The 23,463-nt window shown below is 35.7% G+C and overlaps 1 protein-coding gene across 1 annotated transcript; it reads left to right on the forward strand.

Annotated features, from left to right (window-relative positions):
- Positions 1-5,992: 5,992 nt before the first annotated feature.
- LOC149822463 (uncharacterized) lies at positions 5,993-7,502 on the forward strand. Its single transcript, XM_089981014.1, has 3 exons — positions 5,993-6,199; positions 6,304-6,433; positions 6,582-7,502. Exons 1-3 carry the CDS (start codon positions 6,064-6,066, stop codon positions 7,312-7,314), a joined length of 999 nt encoding a protein of 332 aa, XP_089837140.1. The 5' UTR covers positions 5,993-6,063; the 3' UTR covers positions 7,315-7,502.
- Positions 7,503-23,463: the final 15,961 nt, after the last annotated feature.

The raw sequence follows: 23,463 nt of genomic DNA on the forward strand, positions 1-23,463 counted from the left end.
TTTTATTAACCCGGATGACTGACTGAGTTCGCTCCTAAGGGGACGGTTAGTGACCAAGAGAGTGAATCTCCAAAGGCAATCGTGGCCCATGGATGCATCCAACTTCTGCAGAAGTACCTGGGAGTTACCAACTAGGATAATTTATGGAAATCTCAATTCCCCTAACTTCGATGAATGGGAAAGCCGAGTCTTTTGGCTATGGAGTGGTTGTTAACAACCTGTCCATTGAAGTTTTTGTACCATCTATCATCTCTCTTGATAAACCGTAAAGGTTGAATGGGTACGATGGGCGTTTCTTAACAGCTGCCCCATTCTACATGCTCTGGTCTACAAGATCCACTCGAGCATCTTGCTTGCGAAGGTGAATTGTCACCATTTATGTGACCTCAGCGTTAAACCCAAAGGGGTTTCCTTACTTGCAGAGGAAAAAGGGGGAAAGAACGAGCACACCTGTAGGGAAGTGGGTTTAAAAGACCCTCACCCTTCTGTGTATCACATTATAACTTTAATGGGTTAACGAGTTTGGGTTGGATCCGGATCTGACCCAAATCTGACTTTTTTTTTTGTAAAACGTGAGTTTTTACATCCTTCAATTGAAGAATACAAATACTCAAATGAGATGCTTAGGGTTGTTCTAATGCAATCAATGCTTTCCTAGAAGATGTGACAGGTACAATTTGTCCCAAAATAGCTTATGTAAGCATGACCTTTATCCAACTCAATGCAAGTTGGTTGGATTGTTTTCATAAAACAAATTTTGGATTTGGTTTTAATAGCTCACCTTCTCTGATAAGCGAACTTGGTGTTGGGAATGATCCATTCACATATTTGATGAGGTCCTAACTATATATGTCATAGTCTTGATCCGGGAGCACCATAGCAAATAATTATCGTTGTTCAGCTTGATAGACATCAGAGAGAAAAACACATTATATTGAATTATAGGGTTTAGACTAAAAAAAAATGAGCTTAGTGGACTTGATGCCATATCAACCTATGTTCCGAAAGGGCACACCACAATCACAACTTCGCAGGAGCAAAGCTTGGCTTTAATACCATGTAAAGATTCAAACCAAGTGATTTGAAACAAGCACACACATAGAAAAGCATGTTTTACGTGGTTCGATCTATCATGACCTAAGTTCACATAAAACTCTCTCTCTCTCTCTACTTGATATAGAGAGGGAGGACGTTTATTTAAATAACTACAAGCAAGCAAAAGTTTTTCGTTGGGTCTCTCATTTGTACAATTCAGCCTGGGAAGCACTCTACAATTTTTAAGCTTCTTGGAGTCCACACAAGATTAATTTCCTTGATGGAGAGGAGTCTGATTGGGCATCCCACTTGAGGGTGGCGGCTTCTGGTCATAAGTCTCTATACTAAGATTAAAGAGACCCCTTAATGCTGGGAATCTTTGTCGGTCTAGGATTCATCATATGAGACTTTGCGCCCACATTGGATCTTGAATCTGGGCTGGAGTCATCTGATCAACTGAACGCAGGTCCACTGCCTTAAGAGAGATATATGTTAGATTCCTTCTACTTTTGTGACTAATCAAGATGCCTCTAATTAATTTCAATGAAGCCACTGTCCGACCCTTGGTCTTAGATGACACCTACCGATGGCTAATCCTTTCATGTACCACCACTTCGCCAGCCAAAGAAATGATCTTAGCTCTTTCTCGGTTGTTGGTAGGACGTGAGAGAAAGTGTGAATATGAAATAGTCTTTTTGCTGTCCATGGAAAAAGACCCACCACGTTTCTTTATTCATTCTTGCAATGGAAGAATAAAATATTGTAAGGTCAAAGGTGTACCCCTATAATTGATCAAAGAAAGAAAGAGAGGGGAAGAGCTTGATGCTTGTGTGTGTCCCGTGGTCTTGATTTCTTTGATACCAACTTCACTACACAGTCGCAGTTAGGTATGGTAATAACTACCTTTCCAACGCATGGTTTTGAATAGTTGTTGCTACTTAGATCGCCGCATTTGACTTCAAAATATGTGCCATTCTTGTCATCTATTTTTTTTTCTTTTTTCTTTTAATACTTGTATGTTTATCTGGTCTCAACTGAGAGTTTTAGCTCATAGAGAGGTGGGCCCATTAAGTGACCCAGATTTTGGTGAAATATTTTCTTTGTTAACAAAATATATATATATATATAGAGAGAGAGAGAGAGGGAGTAATGCGCAGGTGCTGTCTTTTTTTTGTTTTTAACTGGTTAGGACCTTTTAAAAATTATAATTTTTTGTGTTTTTCTCACATTTAACATCATAGATGTGATCTATAGGTTTTGTTTAGCGGGAACCTACTTTTGGATCACCGGAATCTGGCATGAGTATAGGTTTTTTTGGTGATCCAAAATCAATGGTTATAAAGGCATCAATTTTTTTTGGCTCATAAAAATACATTTTCTCGTCGTCAAAAAAAACATGATCCAAAAGGTTATTCCCACTAAATCTAACATGATAAACACATCTAACAGTTCAGATTTATCATAAAACACTTCAATATATGGGGCCTAATATATATGTCCAGTTCTCAATAAATAAATATATATATAGAAAGAGAGACAAAGAGTAATGTGTTGTTTCTTAGGTTTCTTTTTCTGTTAGGTCTCGTTAGGTCCCTTAAAAAATCATAGTTTTAAGTATTTTTTTTGCACATCTAACCCCGTAGATGTGATTTATAAGTTTTATTTAGTGGAACTCAGCTTTTGGATCGCCAGAATATGACCTGTATACGGGTTTTTCTTGTGATCCAAAATCAATGGCTATGAAGGTACCAGTTTTCTCCGCTCATAAAATCATATTTTTTCATCAAAAAAACATGATCCAAGAGTCGAATCTCAATAAATCGATCTGAACACATCTAATGGTTCAGATCTATCATAAAACACTTAAAACCTATAAGTCAGAATGGGGCAGAATGAAAAATGAGGCCTAATATGTTCAGTTCTCATATATATATATATATATATATATATATATATATATATATATATATATATATATATATATATATATATTGTTTCAAGTGATGAGCTTGTTCGGGACATGTTTTGATATTTGTCTCTTCTTTTTTTTTTGGAAAAATTTTCATGATCAAAATCTTGTGTTTAGATGAAATAACAGCCGACTCTTTTGGAAAAAAACTGTGTCAAACGGACACACCAATTCTTTGGTTTCTGTCCAAGGATACGACACACGGCATACCATCGACACATATGAACACTATTTTATTTTTAAGTAATTTTTATTATTTTTAATAAAATAATAAAAACCATGTCGCTACTTTTACTAAAAAAGAAAAGAAAAGAAATTGTGAGCACTCGCGTCACGAAGTCGTCACTGTTCTTTTCTATCTTTGTTGGAAAAGGATCAAGAAGTGACAAAAGAGTTCAATGTATTTTCACTAGGACGTACTTTGCACGTTTTTTTCTTAATTTTTTTTCACTAAACGTAGTTAAAATGGACTAACGTGCTGACGTCAATACGAGTAATAAAGACTTTTTTTTATCAAGGTGACATAATTTATGTAGCCTGCTGTTGCATGCATCAGCAAAGTAACACTACCATAGCCATCCATCTTGAGATGAAGGGTCCACAATGACCTCATTTATTAATAGAAAAAGCAGCAAATGGGGTTTTAAATTGAGAGTAAAGACGAATTTAATTGTGGCTGGCGTGTGAATAGTTAAACTTTGACCAAAATGTGAGGTTGGAGGGGGGACCAATTTCGCCATATGTCTTGAAATTGCATGTACATGCATGAGGAAATGAGTATGTCATGCGTATGCATGCATGCTTTCATGACATCAACGGTAAAAAGACCATGCCTTTAGGTCAGATATAGATATAGATTTAGATGGTGACTTCATGTAGTATTGGTCCTTTGTCTCATTTTATATATATAGGCTTAGTTATATATAGGTCAGGCATGAAGAAAAGGCCCTCTATTGAGTATTAAAAAACTAGGATATGGGAACCGTCACTACATGGCAAAATAATGAGCTGCTATTATATCCAATGCTTCATTTGTCAAACCTTGCATTCAATGTCATACTTCCAAAGTCAAATATACCGAGCAATTGGTCTACCATTGCTTGCAGACCACAGATATCTAATTGCGAAACCTTATGAGGTTCACATTTGGGAGGAAAACGCTCAAAGCCTCAACTCTAGTCTGTCCTTATTTTTGTATTGAACACTTCAGATGGTTTGACAGTTTTTTTTCTTTGTTTGAAATTGGGATATATAATTACATAGTTTGTTCAAACAAGTTTCTCATATATCTAAAATTCGACCTTTTTTCCACTTGTTCTATGTACTGTTGCAACACACACATATATATAGTCGGTAGAATATGAGAACTAATGTGTGAACTGCGATTTTCATAGATTTTTTGTTCTTTTCTCTTGAATCCAATCATACGGATGTGATCTATCTGCTTGGTTTTATAAGAACCTGCACTTGAATCACCTGATTTTGATGCATAAAAGAGATTTTTTTAAGCAATGGCTCATAATCTTCATAAATATTCAAGCATTTAAAAATGGCATTTTTTCATCGAAAATACACCACCCAATGGTTGATTCCTAGCACATATTTTTTTTTGAAAGAATCTAGTTCTCATATTCTAGTCTCTCTCTCTCTCTCTCTCTCTCTCTCTATATATATATATATATATATATATATATATATATATATATATATATATATACGAGTTGTGCATCCCTTGCCGTAAGGCCGAAGCAGTAGGTTCCCCAGTGGGCGAGAAGAGTGGCCATGGGATTTTACTACGGTTGTAGTTTGACAGGACTTCCAACAAGGCAGGCTTCCCAACCTGGTGACGGTTTCTCAAGAAATCCATTTGCTTTTAATCAAGCATGATTGTAATTAAATTTCCCTTAACTATCTGAACATGAGTGTAACACAACAAAAAAAGTACTGGCTCTATGCAATGTCATTACAAATACAGTTCTAGCGCTCTTGTTCCATGTTCTACTGCAAACAAGCCTATTCATTTGCTAGGGTTATTGCTTATCTTTGTCAAAGCATGAATATACTATATTCCCCTTAACCAGCTGACCATGATTGTAATGCAACAAAAAGAGGCACCATGAAACGCCATTACAAATAAGAGTGCATGTGAACAATGTTAGGTGGGCCCTATTCCTGAAACAATCCCAGTTGCCTTCCTCATGTAGATACTGAATATGTCTTTACTGAATAATATCATAATTAAGGTGTTTCTTTAAATGGGTGGTAGTTCTCTTTGGATACCTTTGAACTAAGAAATCAATGATATGAAAGGAAACATATTGCAGAGTTCAACAAATGAAAAGGAGACCCATCCATGGGCAAATAAGTACTTGCTCTCTCTAGTTACTACAGCAATTTGTACATATATCCACAGTTTGGTAGATGTGTAGCAATAAAATATGGAAGGAAAAAAAAAAGAATATCATTTCATGGGATTTGATTAGGAACAGAGGGTTGACTCTTGCAGTGGCGGCTACCATGTTTGGTCTCACTAAAAAAATAGGCCTTCCTAGTCCTTATCTCTTAAGAAACAAGATTTCTGTTCATAAATATAAGAGTTATACTGCTAGGCATCTTGAGATGGTAGGCAATAATTTTCTGCTGATGAGTGTGTCATTATATTATTGGACCCTGTCTAGACTTTTAGTGGGTAAAATAGAAAACTGCAACTAAGAGGAACCATCCATGAAATATTTTAAACTTTAATTAAAAGCCTTAAATAATTGCTTGGTCATCATTTTTCCTAGCGTGTAACTTGAAAGACTTTTTGTGAAAAATTGATGCCAGACTTTCTTGTGAATATTGAAGGGGGTTAATCAATGATGGAAGGTTCTACGTACAGCTCAATTTTTCTTAGTGAAAAAGACAGTCTTGTCCTCTGATTTTAACCTCTTTCTAGGCATATCCATTATATAAAGCCCATGTATCTCGAGAAAAGAAACCTGCCAGAACCTTTGAAACTTATCAAAGGGTGCTTCACCTCTTCAAACAAGCAGCAGAGACAACAAAGGCTGTCTGCCATGGGTAGGGCACCTTGCTGTGACAAGGCAAATGTTAAGAAGGGGCCATGGTCACCAGAAGAAGACACCAAGCTCAAGGAATACATTGAGAAGTATGGCACTGGTGGAAACTGGATTTCTCTCCCTCACAAAGCAGGTAAGTAACAAAAACTTAGCAGAAAAGAATAGGAAAAAAGAGAGAAAAGGAAAAACTTTTCTTGGTTGAGTTCTGTCAATGACAGGTGTTATTTCATGGTGCAGGTCTCAAGAGGTGTGGGAAGAGCTGCAGACTCAGATGGCTTAATTATCTGAGGCCTAACATTAAGCACGGAGAATTCTCTGATGATGAAGACAGGATAATATGTAGCCTCTTTGCAAGCATTGGAAGCAGGTGAATCCTTTATAATTTGATCTGCCACTGTTCATAAACTTGAGTTTTAATAACATTAGAAGCAAAATTCAGATGTACCACATTGATGTTTTCTTGAAACTTGAGATCAGAAACACACTAATCTGCTTGAATTCTTCACAATGTACAGGTGGTCGGTTATTGCTGCTCAATTGCCGGGAAGAACAGACAATGACATCAAAAACTACTGGAACACCAAGCTGAAGAAGAAGCTCTTCGGGAGGCAAAAAGACCAGCATCAATCCAGCAGGATTTTCGGGCGCAAATCTCAAACTAATTCCATCCTCCCCACCAAATCTCCCCTTCTAGAGCCAAACAAGTGCGAACCATCGATTTTATCCTTCGAAAATTTTCAGTTTCCAGCCCCCTTACTAATGAACTCACGCCAACAGCAGCAGCAAGAGCAGCACAATGGGCTAGAGAGCTCCTCTTCAGAAGTGCCCCAACTCAACTACTTATGGCCTGGATTGCTCTCACTCAACCCTGACCAATCTGCACCTTTCTCCACCTGCATGTTTGGTGGTGACCAGAGCTGCAGCTCTTCTGATGGGAGTTACCACCAAGCTGCAGGAGTAGTGAAGAATGAGATGGTGCCCAATGATATAATTGACACCATGGGGCTGGAAAACCTTCTCTTGCCGCAGAAGGGTATGGATCATCAGAGCTCATACAGGTTCTGTCTTAGTGGAAATGGTGGTGGTTTTGAAAGAGAGAGTGGGATGTGGGGTGCAACACATTTATTATCTGATTATGAAGAAACCAAGCCCTTTACAGACCAAGAGTTGAATAACTTCTTCCTAGGTAGTTCTGTTAGTGCTAGCAGCATTTCTCATTGTTTCTCTCAGGATCGAATTATGTACTAGTGCAGAAAATCATGGATTAATTTTGATTTTGAAGTGGGGTGTGGCGATTATAGGATCAGATGATTTTTCTGTGCATTTTGTAAATAATAATCACCACCCTTTTCATTTCATCCTTGTATTCAGTCTAGAGTTGTGAGAAATAAATGGTACTTGGAAAAAAATGAAAAGAGGAGACATTCTTTTGCTTCTATTGCCTTCTTGTTTGAGTGCTATCTTGCGATTTTCACCTAATTATAGAACAAAGGCTCCTTCGTTCCAAGTCTCGCTGTCGCTCTTTTCTAGCCTCTTGTTAAGAAAAAAAAATCAGTTTCTGTTATTATCACCCATTTCATGAGAACGGAAACTGGAATTTTTAAAAGATTTGATCTTCAGGTTGGACCTTTTAACATAGAAGTTGCAAGTGAGAAGAATCACTGTGAAGAGCAAGTCAAATTTTCCTCAAATATTAATGGTTTTATGATGAATGGCTTTGGATTCTCAACGTGTAAATAGTGTCAGATTATAACCTTATTGATCGACCTCGTTGGTTTTGGTTATTTATTTTGATTATTTGGAGGGTTTGATTCATTGTGAAGCCAGCTATGTGTAGTTTTTTTCTTGGTGAGACAATTTCCTGTCAAGGTGGGCTACCGACTTACATCGTAATCATTGGCTAACTTTGCTGTTTTTGACGTCTTGTAGAAGTTGGTTAATGACTTTGCAAATTAAAAGACTATTTTCAAACTCCACGTTCGCTTTTGGGGGATCATTAACTTAAAACATTTGAATTGCCTCATTGACATAAATACATGATCTAACGAAATTATGCTCCAAAAAGTTCATGGATAATTGCATTAATGTGTTCTGTTAATTCCAATTAATTGGACGCTTTTGCTCTGAAAACAAGGGAATTGTAGGCTTTAAATTTACGACAAGGTTGTATGACGATCACCAATTTATTAGTGATAGAGAATTAATTGGAAGATTAAAAGTTATTTGAGAGCGAGTTATATGCTCCCTTCTTTTTTCTTTTTTAATTACTTTCATTATGATTTCTTCTAGCGAACATGAAGCTGTCCCATGTGATTACATGTTTATGAAAAGTTTAATTTGGCAGTTGAATATTAGACGCAGTGAGGATGGTGGATCCTATTAGTTCAAAATATTAATAATAAAAAAAGGACAACTTGAACATTGTTTAGCTGTTAAGCACACTCCCATGATCTCAACATTATATCTTGGTATTGATACTCAAAATGATACATTAACCATACATTGACTCCCTTTCTACCTTTATATAAAGCTTATTGTTTTGGCTTCTTCATTCATGATTCCTGCTTTGAGACAAATGAATGGATCCTTAGCAATCTCATTCATAGTCAATCTAGGTACTGATTTGCAACATGGATGATGACGCAGCCAAGTTGCAAGTCGATCTGAGGAGCAGCACAGTCTTGTCCTGAAATGGTACTGTATACTAGGGTCTCTCTTTCTTTTGTCAAATATTGGTAATCCAATTCTTGAAACCCATAAGTTAAGATTTTGTTTCTATTAATATATTTTTTCAAGAATAAAGTGATAAAATTGGTTACATATTTGTGGAAAACTAAACTGTGTACCATAAATATGTGAATTTCATATGGACGAAGCCTTTAAATTATTTTTTTTTGTTTTGCAAATCCGACTCTGCATGTGTTCGTGTTTTTTCAAGAAAAAGGTGCGACTTTTTTAGGCTTTAAGCTACTGATTTTCAAGCCCTAACGGTTCAAGCATTATTTGCTATAAAACTAAACATATAGATCACATCCATACAGTCAAATTTAAAAAAAATCCTGAAAATCTCAATGCACACGAAAGTTCACATATATACTTGTAGTGAGCACGATAGAGTTATTATGTTTGTGTGCGTATGTAGCATTTTAGTAAGTTCTTCAAATATATAATAAAAAGTTATTTCAAAAAAGCATTTAACGTAAATTCATGTTTGCCACCACGTAAAATCTTGGATGAACTGGACGTGATGTTAAACTTATATGGGAGAAACCTATTCAAAATAAGATCCACCACAGAAATGGATCATATTTCCATCATCCAGTCAAATGGATTTCCAGAGAGGCTATAAGATTTACATAATTAAGCAGGTGATCATTTTATTAATTATAGACAAGAATACGCTTGCTAGTCGGTCATCATGAAAGACCAGGTGCATAAACAAGCCAAAAGAGATTAAAAAATTGCTCAAGTTTGTCAACAATTTTGTTACAAGCATCTACATCCAGTGTCAGTTAATACCTTTCAATTACAATATTCGCTTTTTTTTGCATTAATAAACTGCCTTTTGCTTTCATCATAGCATTCCGTTCCATGACAAAAATTCCCCCTTACCTAAAATTTTGTTGCATGGCTCTTTTAAAGATGTCATCCTAAATACGTCTTTGAAGCTTCAAGTTGAGCCTATATATGCTATGGTAATGTGGAAGGCTTTGTCTACTTGATCTAAAGGACCAGACGTTTCATCTGTGGAAGGGGTATGTGTTGGTGTTACACACTTCTAGAAACTTCTGCTTAAAGTAGCGAACGAGTTTTGGAATGATGACGGGGACCCATTGGATTAGAGAAATTATCATATCCAATAGTAAATGGATGGAGTTTTTCAACCATATGGGAGGAGTCGGAGAAATTGGGAAACTTTGGTAGTTGATGTAGGTGAAGAATTTTCTCTTAAAGCCAGGTCTTTAGATTCATCCATTTATGATGAGGTATATAACTTTTTCCTCACAAATTCTGGTCATCATTAGGCAGGAGGGTGGTGTGTGTTCTCCCCCCATTAGCCACAGTGCATGTTCGGGGGTCCCAATGAGCGCCACGTATATAAGCACATGGGGCTCGTATTCCCGTGTGTGTCGGCATCACTTAGCATCAGAGTTCGGTGTGGTTGCAAAGACATAAGTACCCTCTCCTGCTATTCTCGCCATGAAACGACGGTTCGAGAAAATGACAAAAATATCTTTCATTTAAAAAAAAGAAAACGACGGTTTGAGAAAAGGACAAAAATGTCCTCCATCTAGAAAGTCGAGGATGATGTTAACTCTTCAAAGTCCAAACATTCTGTTTTCGCCCTAAGCAGTAAACTTTTGCACCATTTGTTGTAACAGAAACTCCCTTTAACGATGCAAACTTTGCCACCAGAGTAGCAACCTTTGTCGTCGTCTCGAGTCGAGGTTATCGCCTTGGTTTTTAGCTTGTCTTACAACACATTGCCATCTTCTTGTTCCTGCCTTGTGTTACAAACATTCCCGGATTCACAATCGACTGGTTCGATCATTGGTGGGCGTCATAGGGCATTTGTTGGCCATCTCTTTTTACAGTCTTCTCTTCTTTTTTGTTGTCATTAGGCATTATGGAAGAAAGCAATGATGCACAAACATTCCAACAAGTGCCATTAAGGCATCGTGAGTACTTTTCCATGTCATCATGCTATCGTTGAAGAACATATATTGTCGTGAGTGCCATTAAAGAATTGTTTTGTTATTGCAGGTGGATCTTGTTTTTTCGGTGGTTGAAAACTTAACGATATTTGTAAGACGCTGAGACCTATTGACAAGAATGCTTGTTTATAGATGCGAGAAAGGGCCTCTACCCCATCTGGTATCCTCCATTCACTCAGTATATGCAATGTATCACAAATGGTGGTTGTAGTAACATACTACCGATTTGTGAGATATTGTTTTGTTTGTTAATATCGATTTGTAAGCTATTATGTTGAATTTCCGTGTCAATTTATAGTATATTTTAAGATATGTATATCGATTTGTAAGATATTATGTGTTTTGTAGTGTCGATTTGTAAGCTATTATGCTAAATTGCCATATTGATTTGTAATATATTATGTGATATATATATCGATTTATAAGATATTTTGTGTTTTCTAGTATCAATTTGTAAGATATTTGTAGAAAGACTTTTAAAATGTGTGTGTGCATAAATACATTGTTACACGCTTGCGGTGTCGATTTTCATATTCAAATTGCTGCTCATTTAGCAATTTCTATTGAAATCGCTTCATAGCATCGTAGATATAATTAAATCGCTATCGTCACCACACATATACAATAAATCATTTCTTTTATTGGCATGGTAAGTAACAACTTGATGCATAGTATATGCAAATAACAAATCGCCATTGCTTTTGTACTGTGATTCATTCAATCGTTTCTTTGACTTGCTTAACCTTATCGGTATTCATTGTTATATGCATCTTGAATAAATCGTAGTAAACGTATGCGCTTGCTAACGTAAATTGATATCTTGCTTATAACAGTGGTGAGCTTATCATCTGGTTGTAATGAAGATGATCTATCTCAATCATTTGAAAGATACGGAGAAGTGAACATCTATACTAATGACACATCTGAAGAAGTGAACATGTGCACTAATGATGCACATGATAACAACAGTGTAGGCATTAGATTCACTCTTGACTTGAATGTTCCAGCAGAAGAAATGCAATTCGATAATGAGGTAGACGATCGTGACAGTACACTTGATAAAGGTGCAGGCACTGGTAATGTATATGATGGTACACCTGACTCTGTTCCCGTAGAAGGAATGCAATTTAATAATAAGGATGTTGCATATAAATTTTATAATGATTATGGCTTAAAATTTGGCTTCAGTATTAGAAGGTATTCTTGGTCAAAAAATGCATAGGGTGTCATGGTGAGAAAGGCATATGTTTATTCTAAGAAAGGTTGGAAGAAGTCAAGTGGAAATCCAACAAGGAGCATGCCAGAATCAAGATGTGGATGTCCAGCGAGAATGGTGTTAAGAAGACTTCCGAATGAGAAATATGTAGTTCATACTTTAATCAGTGATCATAACCATGAATTAGCAACTTCACATATGAGTCCTATATTAAGGTCACATCGTAAAGTAACTGAAGCGCATGATGCAATTGCTGAAATAGCTGATAGCGCCGACATTGCACCAAGAAAGACATATAATTTGTTCGTGCACATGGTGGTCGCAAGAATGTGCCATTCACACCTATGGATCTAAGAAACCACTTGAGAAGGAAGATGACAGATAACATGAACAATAGAGAAATATGTTCTTTGGTTGATTACTTACAGAAGAAATCAAACATTGACCCTGGTTTCTTTAGTGCAATGCAACTGGATGAAGATGGATATGTTGTGAACATGTTTTGGGCAGATTCAAAGTCAAGAGTAGATTATGAATGCTTCAATGATGTGCTTATTTTTTATACGACATTGAAGATTAATACTGAACAGTGGCTATTTGCACAGTTTGTCAGAGTGAACCATCACTCACAGAGTTGTATATTAGGCAATGCTTTTTTGTACGATCAAACCAAGAAAAGCTTTAAGTGGTTGTTCAGAGTATTTACACAGCCAATGAATAAGAAGCAACCTGAAGTTATACTTACAAATGGTGATCACGTAATTGCGACTGCAGTGTCTCATATGTGGCCAGATGTACATCATCGCCTATGTTTGTAGCATATCTTTTCAAATGCAGCAAAGAACATAAGACACATATTTAATTAGAAGACAAGGTTTGACAAAAAGTTTACTAGGTGTGTACTTAAGAGCATAGACGAGATCACCTTTATGTCTGATTGGAAGAAAATGATTCAGATATACGACCTTGAAGACTGTCTGTGGTTATAAAATTTATATGTAGAAAAAGAGAAGTGGGCATTGGCATATGGAAGACAATACTTTTGTGCAGGTATGATAAGTGCACAAAGAGCAGAATCTATGCATCCCACACTGTAGAAAACCTTGTATTCATGTTTCGCTTCACAAAACAATATGAATTATTTGTAGATGATCTTAGACAAAATGAGCTTGAACAAGATGTGAAATGCTTCAATACACGCCCTGTAACTTTGGGCATAAAAATATTGATGTGACCTGTAGATTTGTATACACTAACTGTATTTAAATGGATTAAGGAGGTTATACAAGTCATGAACTGCAACATAGAAGGATGCGTGCAAACCGAGAATATGCACAAATACCATATTGTATGGGCGGGCGAAAAGCATCAGAAAAGGCAAGAAGCACATGTCACGTATAATATTGACAACAAAACAATTGAATGTACGTACAAAAAGTATAAATTCAAAGGTATTTTATGTCATCATGCATTAAAGGCACTTAATGTAGAGAAGATACGAGAAATACCTGAGTCATATTTAATGCGAAGATGGAGGAGATAAGCAAAGATTGAACTGCTGGATACAGATAATGTCAGTCAATCTGGTGTTGATGAGAAGTGCTACACATCATCCCGTTACCAACAACTGTATAGGTCATTTACGCATATTGCAGAATAACAAATATGCAAGAGAAAAGCATCAAGAGAGTTACTTGAAAACATGTATTAATTCACTATCAGTCTGTTGCAGCTCATAAAGACCAGTCAAAGAAAATGGCAGTGAACAGCGGAGGTGAAAATCATGCTTCCCTTGACACTCCTGAGAACTTGCGTCAAAGTGTAAACATCATCTTCAACAAGTCAGGAGTGAATGCTATAGATTATGATGGAAAAATTTACCTAGTGAAGGGTATCAAAAGAAAACCTGCTTTTGATCGCAGTTGTTAGAGGATAAATGATGGACTAGAATTGGTTCCCAAGAAAAGGTCTAAGAAGCAACCAACCTCTAAGCAAAAGCAACCAAGCCCTTTGCATGAACATGTATGTAAGACATTATATTGTTTCACATGTAAATTGCATTACGTGAAACAATATCTAACTTGTGTAATTTTCAACATGCAGCAATACCCTACGAACGTAATTTTCAACGTTGTAACCTTCAATCCTCTCGACCAGTTTTTTCAGAATGATAGCTTCAGTTTTACAAGTCTTTTGGTATGTAATCAATGTTGGGAGGATGTTTGCATTTCTTGTGAAACTTAATGTAGTGTCTTATATTGTTTTGTTTCATGACAGGCTCAGATCAATTCAAAAGTGAGCTATGAAACACAAGAATCGAGTGTGAATTCTGTTTAAGTTTTACCATAAAGTTAGTTGTCATGCTTCTTTGCATGACCCAATTTCCACATTGTCGGATTTGTTAATAGTTTAACAAAATAGGAGGTGAATATGCCTATACACTAGATGGTCTTATTAAGAAAGAGTTTTTGGATGAAGCCATTTTCATGAATCGTGAGCCACAAAAATAGAATTATATCTTTCACATGTATTAAATATAGAACTTTGTTTAATAATATATTTTTCACATGTATAAATCCTTGTAATATGTATCATTCACATGTATAAATCATAGTTAGTAAAAATCATGAAAATCGAGAATTGTATGTGAACTCAGTGTTTATACAATTAGTGAAAATCATTTTCTTATCTAGCCTTCATATATACAAATCATTATATATAAATTGTATGATCCATATTGTATGGGAGGGCCTCTATAATATCTGGTATTGTCCGAGAATAAATCATTCACAAACAAAGTCACATGATGTACAAACTTAGTAAAGAACAAATCATGAATAATTCAACAATACAAATCGATGTAACTTTATAAATACAAATCAATTTCGTTCACAAAAACTAACAAAGACATATCGTTGTCACGGTAACTTCATAAATACAAATCGATTTCCTAGCCCTGGGTAATTAACGGGAATGGTTTACAACCGATGTCATTTACAATCGATAACTTTAAAACTACAAATTGATGTCATTTACAACCGCAATTATTTATCAAAAACCTGACTTTTTTACCTGACCACAATTGTTTGGCTTATATAAAACACATGACCATCATCATCAACAAAATAGATATCATCACCAGTAGGTAATTAACAGGATATCTAATTGTATAAAAAAAACATATATGTCTTTGTTTATCTATGTGAACGATATCAATATGTAATATAGAGATTTACTCATAATGTTTTGCAATTATTAATTGGATTTGTACTTTACCTAGTGTGAACACCCCAAATTTTTCAAAATCTTTTAAATATTCCCTTTTTGCCCTTGATATCATTTCCTAAGCAATTAAGTCACTTTTTAAATATAAATTCCAATACATTTCTCAAGTTTTACTGTCTGACTTGGTTTCGGATCCGGACCCATTGTCCAGATCCAAATCTGAGTCTCATTGTCCAAATTTTAAATTAAAAATTATAGAAAATACCAAAAATAGTTTTAAATAGCTCGGACAGTCCATCCGACATCTGTTTGGATCCATCACGTTGTATTTCTCGATTCGGGTATCAAAACTCGAACATTTTCTCAAAACCTGGGTCCAAACCCCTTTTTCTGAAGAATTTTCCCCAAAATGGCCCAAAATTCTCGGGAAAACATTTTTTTGAATATTTCTCAGAAAAATATAAGAATTTAGTGTTTAAACTTTGTTTTCATAAAATCTTAGTTTTCTATTTACAAAAATACAAAAAATTGGAAAAACGACACAAAAATCAAAAAAATGGGAAAAATATAAGGAAAGCAAATGGTTTTTAAGAATTGAACTTTGCTAACAACCTCTCTTTAAACCTCTTTTTGAAAATAAAAACCATTTTTTTAGAAAAACCTGAAAAGGAGACCCCTGTAGGGAATTTTAGAAAATTTACAAACGGCCACTCTCGTTCGCACCCTCCATCGCCTTTCTCCCGTTGGATGACCCTCCATCTCCAACAGCTTGTTTCTGGAATTCTCCTCTTCGTCTTTAAAAGGAGAGCAGGCAGGAGTCTTCAAGCCATCCAGCTTCACCCTCTCACCTTCTCCATTACGATCTGTCTTCTGCCTCCCCATGTGCTCTTCTCATTGCCCTCTTCACACGATGGTCTTCTACCCTTCCATGTACCCTCCTCCTTCACGAAATTCCTTCTACTGTTTTTCTTCTCTTTTGGTATACTGAAGGAATCTCATTGGTCTTCAAGGAAGCATCACTCGAATCAACTAAAATCGTGAGCAAATATCCTCTCTCCCTACTGTTCTCCTTCTGTAAATTCATAATCCACTTTCCTTTCTTAGATTTTTTTTTTAACAATGTATGCAATGTCGATATGCCTATGGCAGCATCGACTTGCATTTTTGCAACATAACTTCACCCTTTTATGGGTTACATTTCTTCCAACATCATTTTATTCTGATCTTTTGTATTTCCCTTACGATTTCCTGCACTTTTATCATGAATTAGTGGTTATATTTCATTCCATATCCTGCGTATCGCATGACATTTTGATTTTCTGCTTTATTTCCGATTTTCACATTCGTCGTATATTTTAATTTCCAGTTTTATGCTTGATTTCGTGCTTTGATTCTCCTTCCAGTATATTTTTGGTCATCATATCTCATTCGTTTTGACTGCGATTTTTCTTGGTGTATTAGTTGGTATGTAGTATTTAATGTCTCTTTTTGATTCGATTTCCATTTAATTTTAGATTCATGTTTTATCTCCTGCTTCACGCCATTCAAAGCAACATCAAGTGCTTGAGCATCACTGGATATAACGACTAAGGCTAAACATCTTGCCTCTCGTAATTCCCTGCCAAAGTTGTATGTCATTACATACATCCTTAGATGCATTTAGTCAGCCTTTTCAGCATTCCTAAACTGGGGTAGTATGATCATAATCCATACCCATCATCAAATAGTGAGATTTTTTTTGAAACTCCTCACGGTAAGGGTCCAATAATTCAGAAGGCACCGGCATGAACCTGGTATATGCTTCATGTAATCGATAGTGAAAGGAAGATCTGAATTCCTATCAGGGTTCTCCACAAGACCTCTGCTGCAAAATGGGTAAGACATCGCTAGTCGCTACCGTGAGACCCTCTCTCAAGGTAACCTCCTCCTCTACTCTCTGTATTATATCTAACTTCTCTTATGCACCACGTATCGTTTACAGAGTCTTAGATCATATCACGTAAATTATGTTTTGGGTTGTGCAGCACACTGTAACACTTTTTTTTTTTTTTCATGTAGCTTTACATGAAAACATTCATATGCATCGTATATGTTTTCCTAACCTTTCTCATGTCTATCTGCCTTTGATATGCTCCATTTCATTACATGACCTACCCTGTACACTATATATCATCTTTGTGCTCTGGTTTGCTTCGTTCCCGTTCCAAATGTTGCAACCCCAACATTTATCGTCTGTTTCATGATTTATCGTGTTAAATTTCTTCAGTTTATGCCAGAGAGAATCCCTGTTTATGTCATTTCAAGTTTGATATTCCCTTTTATAGTTCCTTGTGATAACTTAATTCCATTATCTGCCATCTTCAGAAATGATTTTCCCAGACTCTTTTTCTGCCATTTAGTAGTATAATTCATCAGTTAGTTCACATTAGTAAATTTGTTTTCCTTTAAGTATGTTATGCCTTGCCCCTTAGCATGTTGGTCTTAGTCTAGACTTATGTTCAGCATGACACGTGCATTGTCTTAATCCATTCATTTTCAGAATCGAGCTCACAGTAGATTGTATATGCCTTTGATGTGTTATGATAGCTATTAACCCAATTGCTCTAATGCAGTCAGTTTCATCTATCTTCAGCATCTCATATGTCTCGTTTGCAATGAGTAACCTTCAAATTAATCATTGAAGTGTTAAACTCATACGATCTGGTATGTGATGACATAGCTTGTGCAACATTGATCTGTGTGGAAGCAGTTAGGCTGGATCTATCAATGCAGGAGCCACAGGTGAGTTCGACCTCTAGCAAACTGAAGTTAAACCCCAAAGGTAAGAGCACTCCCCGATTATATCCCTGCTAAGATATGTCGATTTATCGAGTTTCATTTTTTTTTTTATTGGGGTTTGCATGTATCATGCAAGCTGTATATATATATACCTTAAATACTGGAGAATGTCTGGTAATTCAATCTTTTCTAAAAAAAAAAAATTCTTTTGGCCCATGGGTTCTAAAGCCCTAATACAGTGTTCACTCTGTTTAATTGAAGTTGAGAACTCTCAAAGGCTTATTACTGTGATCTGCTTTTACCTTTAACAGAAATTTCATGTTATAATACATTTTCCAACCTCTTGATAACAAAAGAGGTCTCATTATTGGGGGACGTCCAGGAACCTTCAAACATTTTCATTGTGAGGCAGTCATAACAATGGTCTTGAAAGTTATTGTTTGCAGCCTTCAGTATGACGCTTACTGGTTTAACAAAAGGTTCAGCTTTTTGAAAAGCTCTGAAGAGCAGCTTCCCATTGCACTTGCTCCACTCTGCACCAGCATAAACCACAACAGCACCTCACTGTGCCAGCCCCATATCCCACCCACTGTCAGTCTCTACCACTCTACATTTTTGTAGCACCCACTGTTATTCCCCATTCCAGGTAATATGTCACGATCCCCTGTTGTTGCTCCACTATGTTCCACTTAGTCACATATGTCCCACTACACTACAATGTATACACCATCACATTACTCCATGGCACTTCACCACCACCAAATCATCTCCTGCACTTCACTTTCAGCATACGCACATCACTGTAAACACAGTTTTTGCTGTACATCTGTAATAGCAGAATTCCATATGTGTATAACTCACATGAAATAGTACACATATTGGAACATTTTAGTAGAATCTCTGTTTACATCAGAATCTCTGGTGTTAGCCACCCCATTTGCCTCAACAACATATGATCAACATAAGTTTTCCACCTAGTGGATGCTGCTGGAGGGTCCAGTCCTTTGGGATTGTTATGCATTACGGGAAATTTGTCTACATCTATCAAAATCACTTTGAAACATTGGCTGAGATATAAATTTTCTCATGATCCACCGAACATCAGGATTTGATCTGATGCATTGAACATTGTGAAAGCATTGCCTGTGTATTAATTTGATTCATCTAAGTTCAATATATTTCATTTATATACTTGCCTTCATCAATATCATTCTCATCCACCTATGTCACCTGTATATTATATGTGATGTATATATATATGTATATATATACATACATATATATATATATATATATATGTACTCGTACATATACATACATATATATATATATATATATATATATATATATATGTATATATATATATATGTATGTATATGTATATAGGTATGCATGTACATATATATATATGTAGGTATGCATATGTCACTTCTCACATCTTGAATCATAAACATCGTGACATAGGAGTATCTCATCTGGCACATAGGAGTATCTCATTTGGCATCTTTGAAATCAAGATGATATTCTTTTCTATTTTCATACTAACCAAGTGTTTTGCAGGAAATAGGTGGAAAATATCATTATTGGGAAGTTGAATATCTGATTTCATGTATTGTAACAGTTAGATCTTAATGAAAATTTACATTTCCTGTTTTAGATAGAATGAATGAGCATTGTAAATATCATGAATTACTTGTTCTTCATGCATTTTTCCTTTATTTCCCAAAATCTCACATTGGTGAAACACGAATGGCACGAGCACCATTTCGTAAGAGGTAAATCAATCCTAAGTTGATGATCCACATCAATGGCCATAGTCAGGGGGTGGACAAAACTTAGGATTTTTATCTTTTACGAAATAACACCGGATCCACACTGGATCCATTTTCAAAATTCATCATATTTCCTTAAATGTTTTCTCCTTTTATTAGAATTTAACATAAAATTAATTCAAAATATATACCAATGGCCATAGTCAGGGTATATTGAGAGTTAATTTTATTTTAAATTCTATAAAAGCACCAAATGTGTTTCATTCTTCACCTGAATTTAAATATAGATTATTATATAATACATTCAATGACCATAGTCAAGGATGTATTACATTTTCAATCTTATTTTCATTCATTTAAAGAATGGAATAGCTTTTCAAAAATCCAATTTTCAAAAATTTAAATTCATTCATCATATAAGATAGAATTGCATCATATTTTCAAAATTCCTTTTTAAAAAAAAAAAACTCCAAGTGATGTAAATATCTTCCTCAATCTATCTTCAATCCTTATCAAATCTGATTCATCCTTTCATTTTTCAAAATTCTATTTTATTTTTCTCAAAGTTTAATGTAACTTTGAGATTTCAAAAGTCATTTTTTTTTTATAATCACATCAGATTTCAAAGTTCAATTTGACTTTGAAATTCCAATTCATTTTTATATTCAAAATTCCAATCAAACTCAAAGTTCAATTTAACTTTGAGATTCTTGATTTATCTTTCCAAATTCAAACTTCAAAAATTCAAGGTCTAATTTGACTTTGAAATTCGTTTGTATATTCAAATTCTAAATTTTATTTTCCAAGTTCAATTTAAAACTTGGAAGTTCTTGATTCATCTTCTGAATTTAACTCCAAATCCATTTTAAGATCCAAATTTCAACACTCACATTGGATCTCAGACTTCAAATCCAATTCTATTTTAGGATCCAAGACCCAATTCCACCTTTTGGATCTCAGACTTCAGATCCAAATCCATCTTAGGATCCAGAGTCTAACTCTACTTCAGATCCGAATCCATCTTAGGATCCAGAGCCCAATTCTACATTTGGATCTCAGACTTTAGATCCACTCCATTTTAGGATCCAGAACCCAAGTCCATCTTGGATTCCAAAGCTCGGATCCCATTCTGTTTAGGATCCGGAATCCAACTCCAAATTCTAGATTTCAATTCCATTTTTGGATCTAATCTGAATCTCTTAAATCCATTTCTATTCTTAAATACCATTTGATTTTCTCAGTCCTTTCCAAAATTCAAAACTTCAAAATCTAAACTCAATTCCATTTCAAGTATTCACTTCCTTTTCTAAGTTCAAAATCAAATTCAAAGTCTATTTCTGACTTTGAAATTTCATTTTCTTTTCATTTTCAAAACTTCAAATCATTCTTTCTCATTTATTTCTTCCAACCCTGATTTACTTCAAAAAAAAAAAAAACTTAGAACTTCTCTAATCTATCTCAAGTTCTAAAGTTAGGTTCAACCATTTCTTCTCTCTATTATCAAGTTCATCTCAGAATACTTGGAAATTTTCAAAACATCTTTCAAAAGGAGCACACATTCTTGCATTGCACAAACATGATTCTTTGTGCATTTAGAGTTAGAATAAATTCTTAGATTATATTTAGGCAAAGCAAAAGGCATAGATTCGATCCTTGGTTCGATTACCCCTGGTAAAGGCGCCAGGAACGGTCGAACCTCGTACCGACGAGCGAATCCCGTCTCTCCATTTTCCCGCAATATTTTCAAAACGGAGGCGAGTAATTTGCTAAATATTTTCAAATTAAGGTCAAGTGAGACCGCGCAAAATAGTTTCTCTTCTCCTTTTCTCTTTCTCTTCTCTTCTCTCTTTCTTTTCTTTCTTTTATTTTTCTCCCTTCAAAAAGGAGGAGAATAGAGGTTAGAAAAGGGAAAAAGAAGAAAGAGAGAGAAATACACGAGAGAGGAAAAATTTTGCGATGATCACAGTTTTGGCGACCGAGATGGGACTCGTCTTCGTCCGGTTGAATCTATGCCTTTGCTTTGCTTTTATATAATCTAAGTCTTTATTCTAACATATGTCAGCTACATTTTCCATGCAAACCTTAGGAGCCTAGACTCTGTCCTAAAGCTGACATCATTGCATATAGGATCTAAGTATGGTTTGGTAGGACCATATTGAGGAGAATATTCCATATTCACATTAGACTTAGGTCTTAAATACAACTCTCCTCAATTTTAGGGATTGAATGTAAACAATGTATGCAAGTGTATGCTTCTTTTCATTTAAATTTATCTCTTTAGGACTTGCATTAGAGCCTTCTGATTTTATTGCATGTTGATCATATTTTGAAAACATCCCTACCTATATTATCTCGGTCTTCACGTTGCTGGGCTGTCTCGCTGAACCATAGTTCGGGAGAGAGCCTCACAACTGGACCACTTATTTGGGTTCGCGCCCCCCTACCACGTACCTAAGGGCCATAGTCCGAGGTATATCGGTAGGTGCTCAAGGATGTTGGGAAGCCTTTACCTTAGAAGCGGAGTAAATACTTTATATGCCACGTACTTCGAGCTTCGGCTTGAGTATATCGGCGTATCTTGATTGAAATCAGATGATATAAATCTTAGAGTTAGGATTAAGGTCCTATCAGCCATTTCAAATATTGCATATAGAGTCAGCGTTAGGGAGTGTTGTTTGTGTATCCTTGCTTGTATATCTATGATTGTGTGATATTTTATATCTTCCTTATATTTTCCAAAACCCTGGGTATATATTTCAAAATTTCCTCTTTATTTTTAAAACCCAGGTGTATTTTTCTTTATCCATTTCTTCTTCTTCTAATAAATTCTTCAAAAATTCTTCTGATCCTGCCTGCAAGTTCTTAAAATTTTAAATCTTTACCATTCATCCTCAAAATTTCATTTATTCTCTTATTTTCTTCTGATTTTTTATTCTTGTTTATATTTTCATAAAAATCTCTTTCCGTCAAGAGATATCCTTTTCAAAATAATATTTTCTTTTTCATATTTTTTTTAGTTGGTTACTCTCCCTCGTGGAGTAAACAAACACAATTGTCATAAATTTTGTGGTGACTGAATCCCTAGTAATGTGATACAATTTTTTAAATTTCAAACTAAATCTTCCCTTTTGTCAAAACTTCTCCAAAAAGTTTCTTTGGTCTAAAAACCTCCACTTTTTTTTCTCCGCAGAGAGTTCTGATATTTCAAAAATGGTTACGACAAAAAGCGGAAAAAGAAACAGATCCTCAACTCAGCGACAGTGAGGCAGAAGAGATGAGCTCTCCTAAATCAGTCAGGGGACAGGGTCAGAACAAGAAAGATGACATCGACCCCGCTATGTATGACATGTTCCAAAAGATGATGGCAAGGATGATGTCGGAGCAAGCTGAGGCCAAGCTGAAAGAGGCAGCTCCTAAAAGCAAGCTGAAGAAGAAGCCTGTGAAAAAGACAATCAGAATCATCAAAAAGAAGGTGCAGCCAGACACTACTTCGGAGGAATCAGAGTCAGTCGAGGAAGAGCAGATTGTCTACAGACAGAATCCTCCAAAGCAGTCCGTAAAAATAGCTGCAGAAGAGCCTGAATCCGTCAACAAGGCCAAGTCTGGGGCTCCAGCAGAGGACCTGATGAGCAAGCAGATGAAGAAGATGAATCGAGCTATTAAGGATATTCAAGCCAAGGGTAAGGGCAAG

The sequence above is a fragment of the Nuphar pumila genome, chromosome 11, assembly GCF_984573655.1.
Source record: "Nuphar pumila chromosome 11, dmNupPumi1.hap1.1, whole genome shotgun sequence".
Classification (NCBI taxonomy): Eukaryota; Viridiplantae; Streptophyta; class Magnoliopsida; order Nymphaeales; family Nymphaeaceae; genus Nuphar; species Nuphar pumila.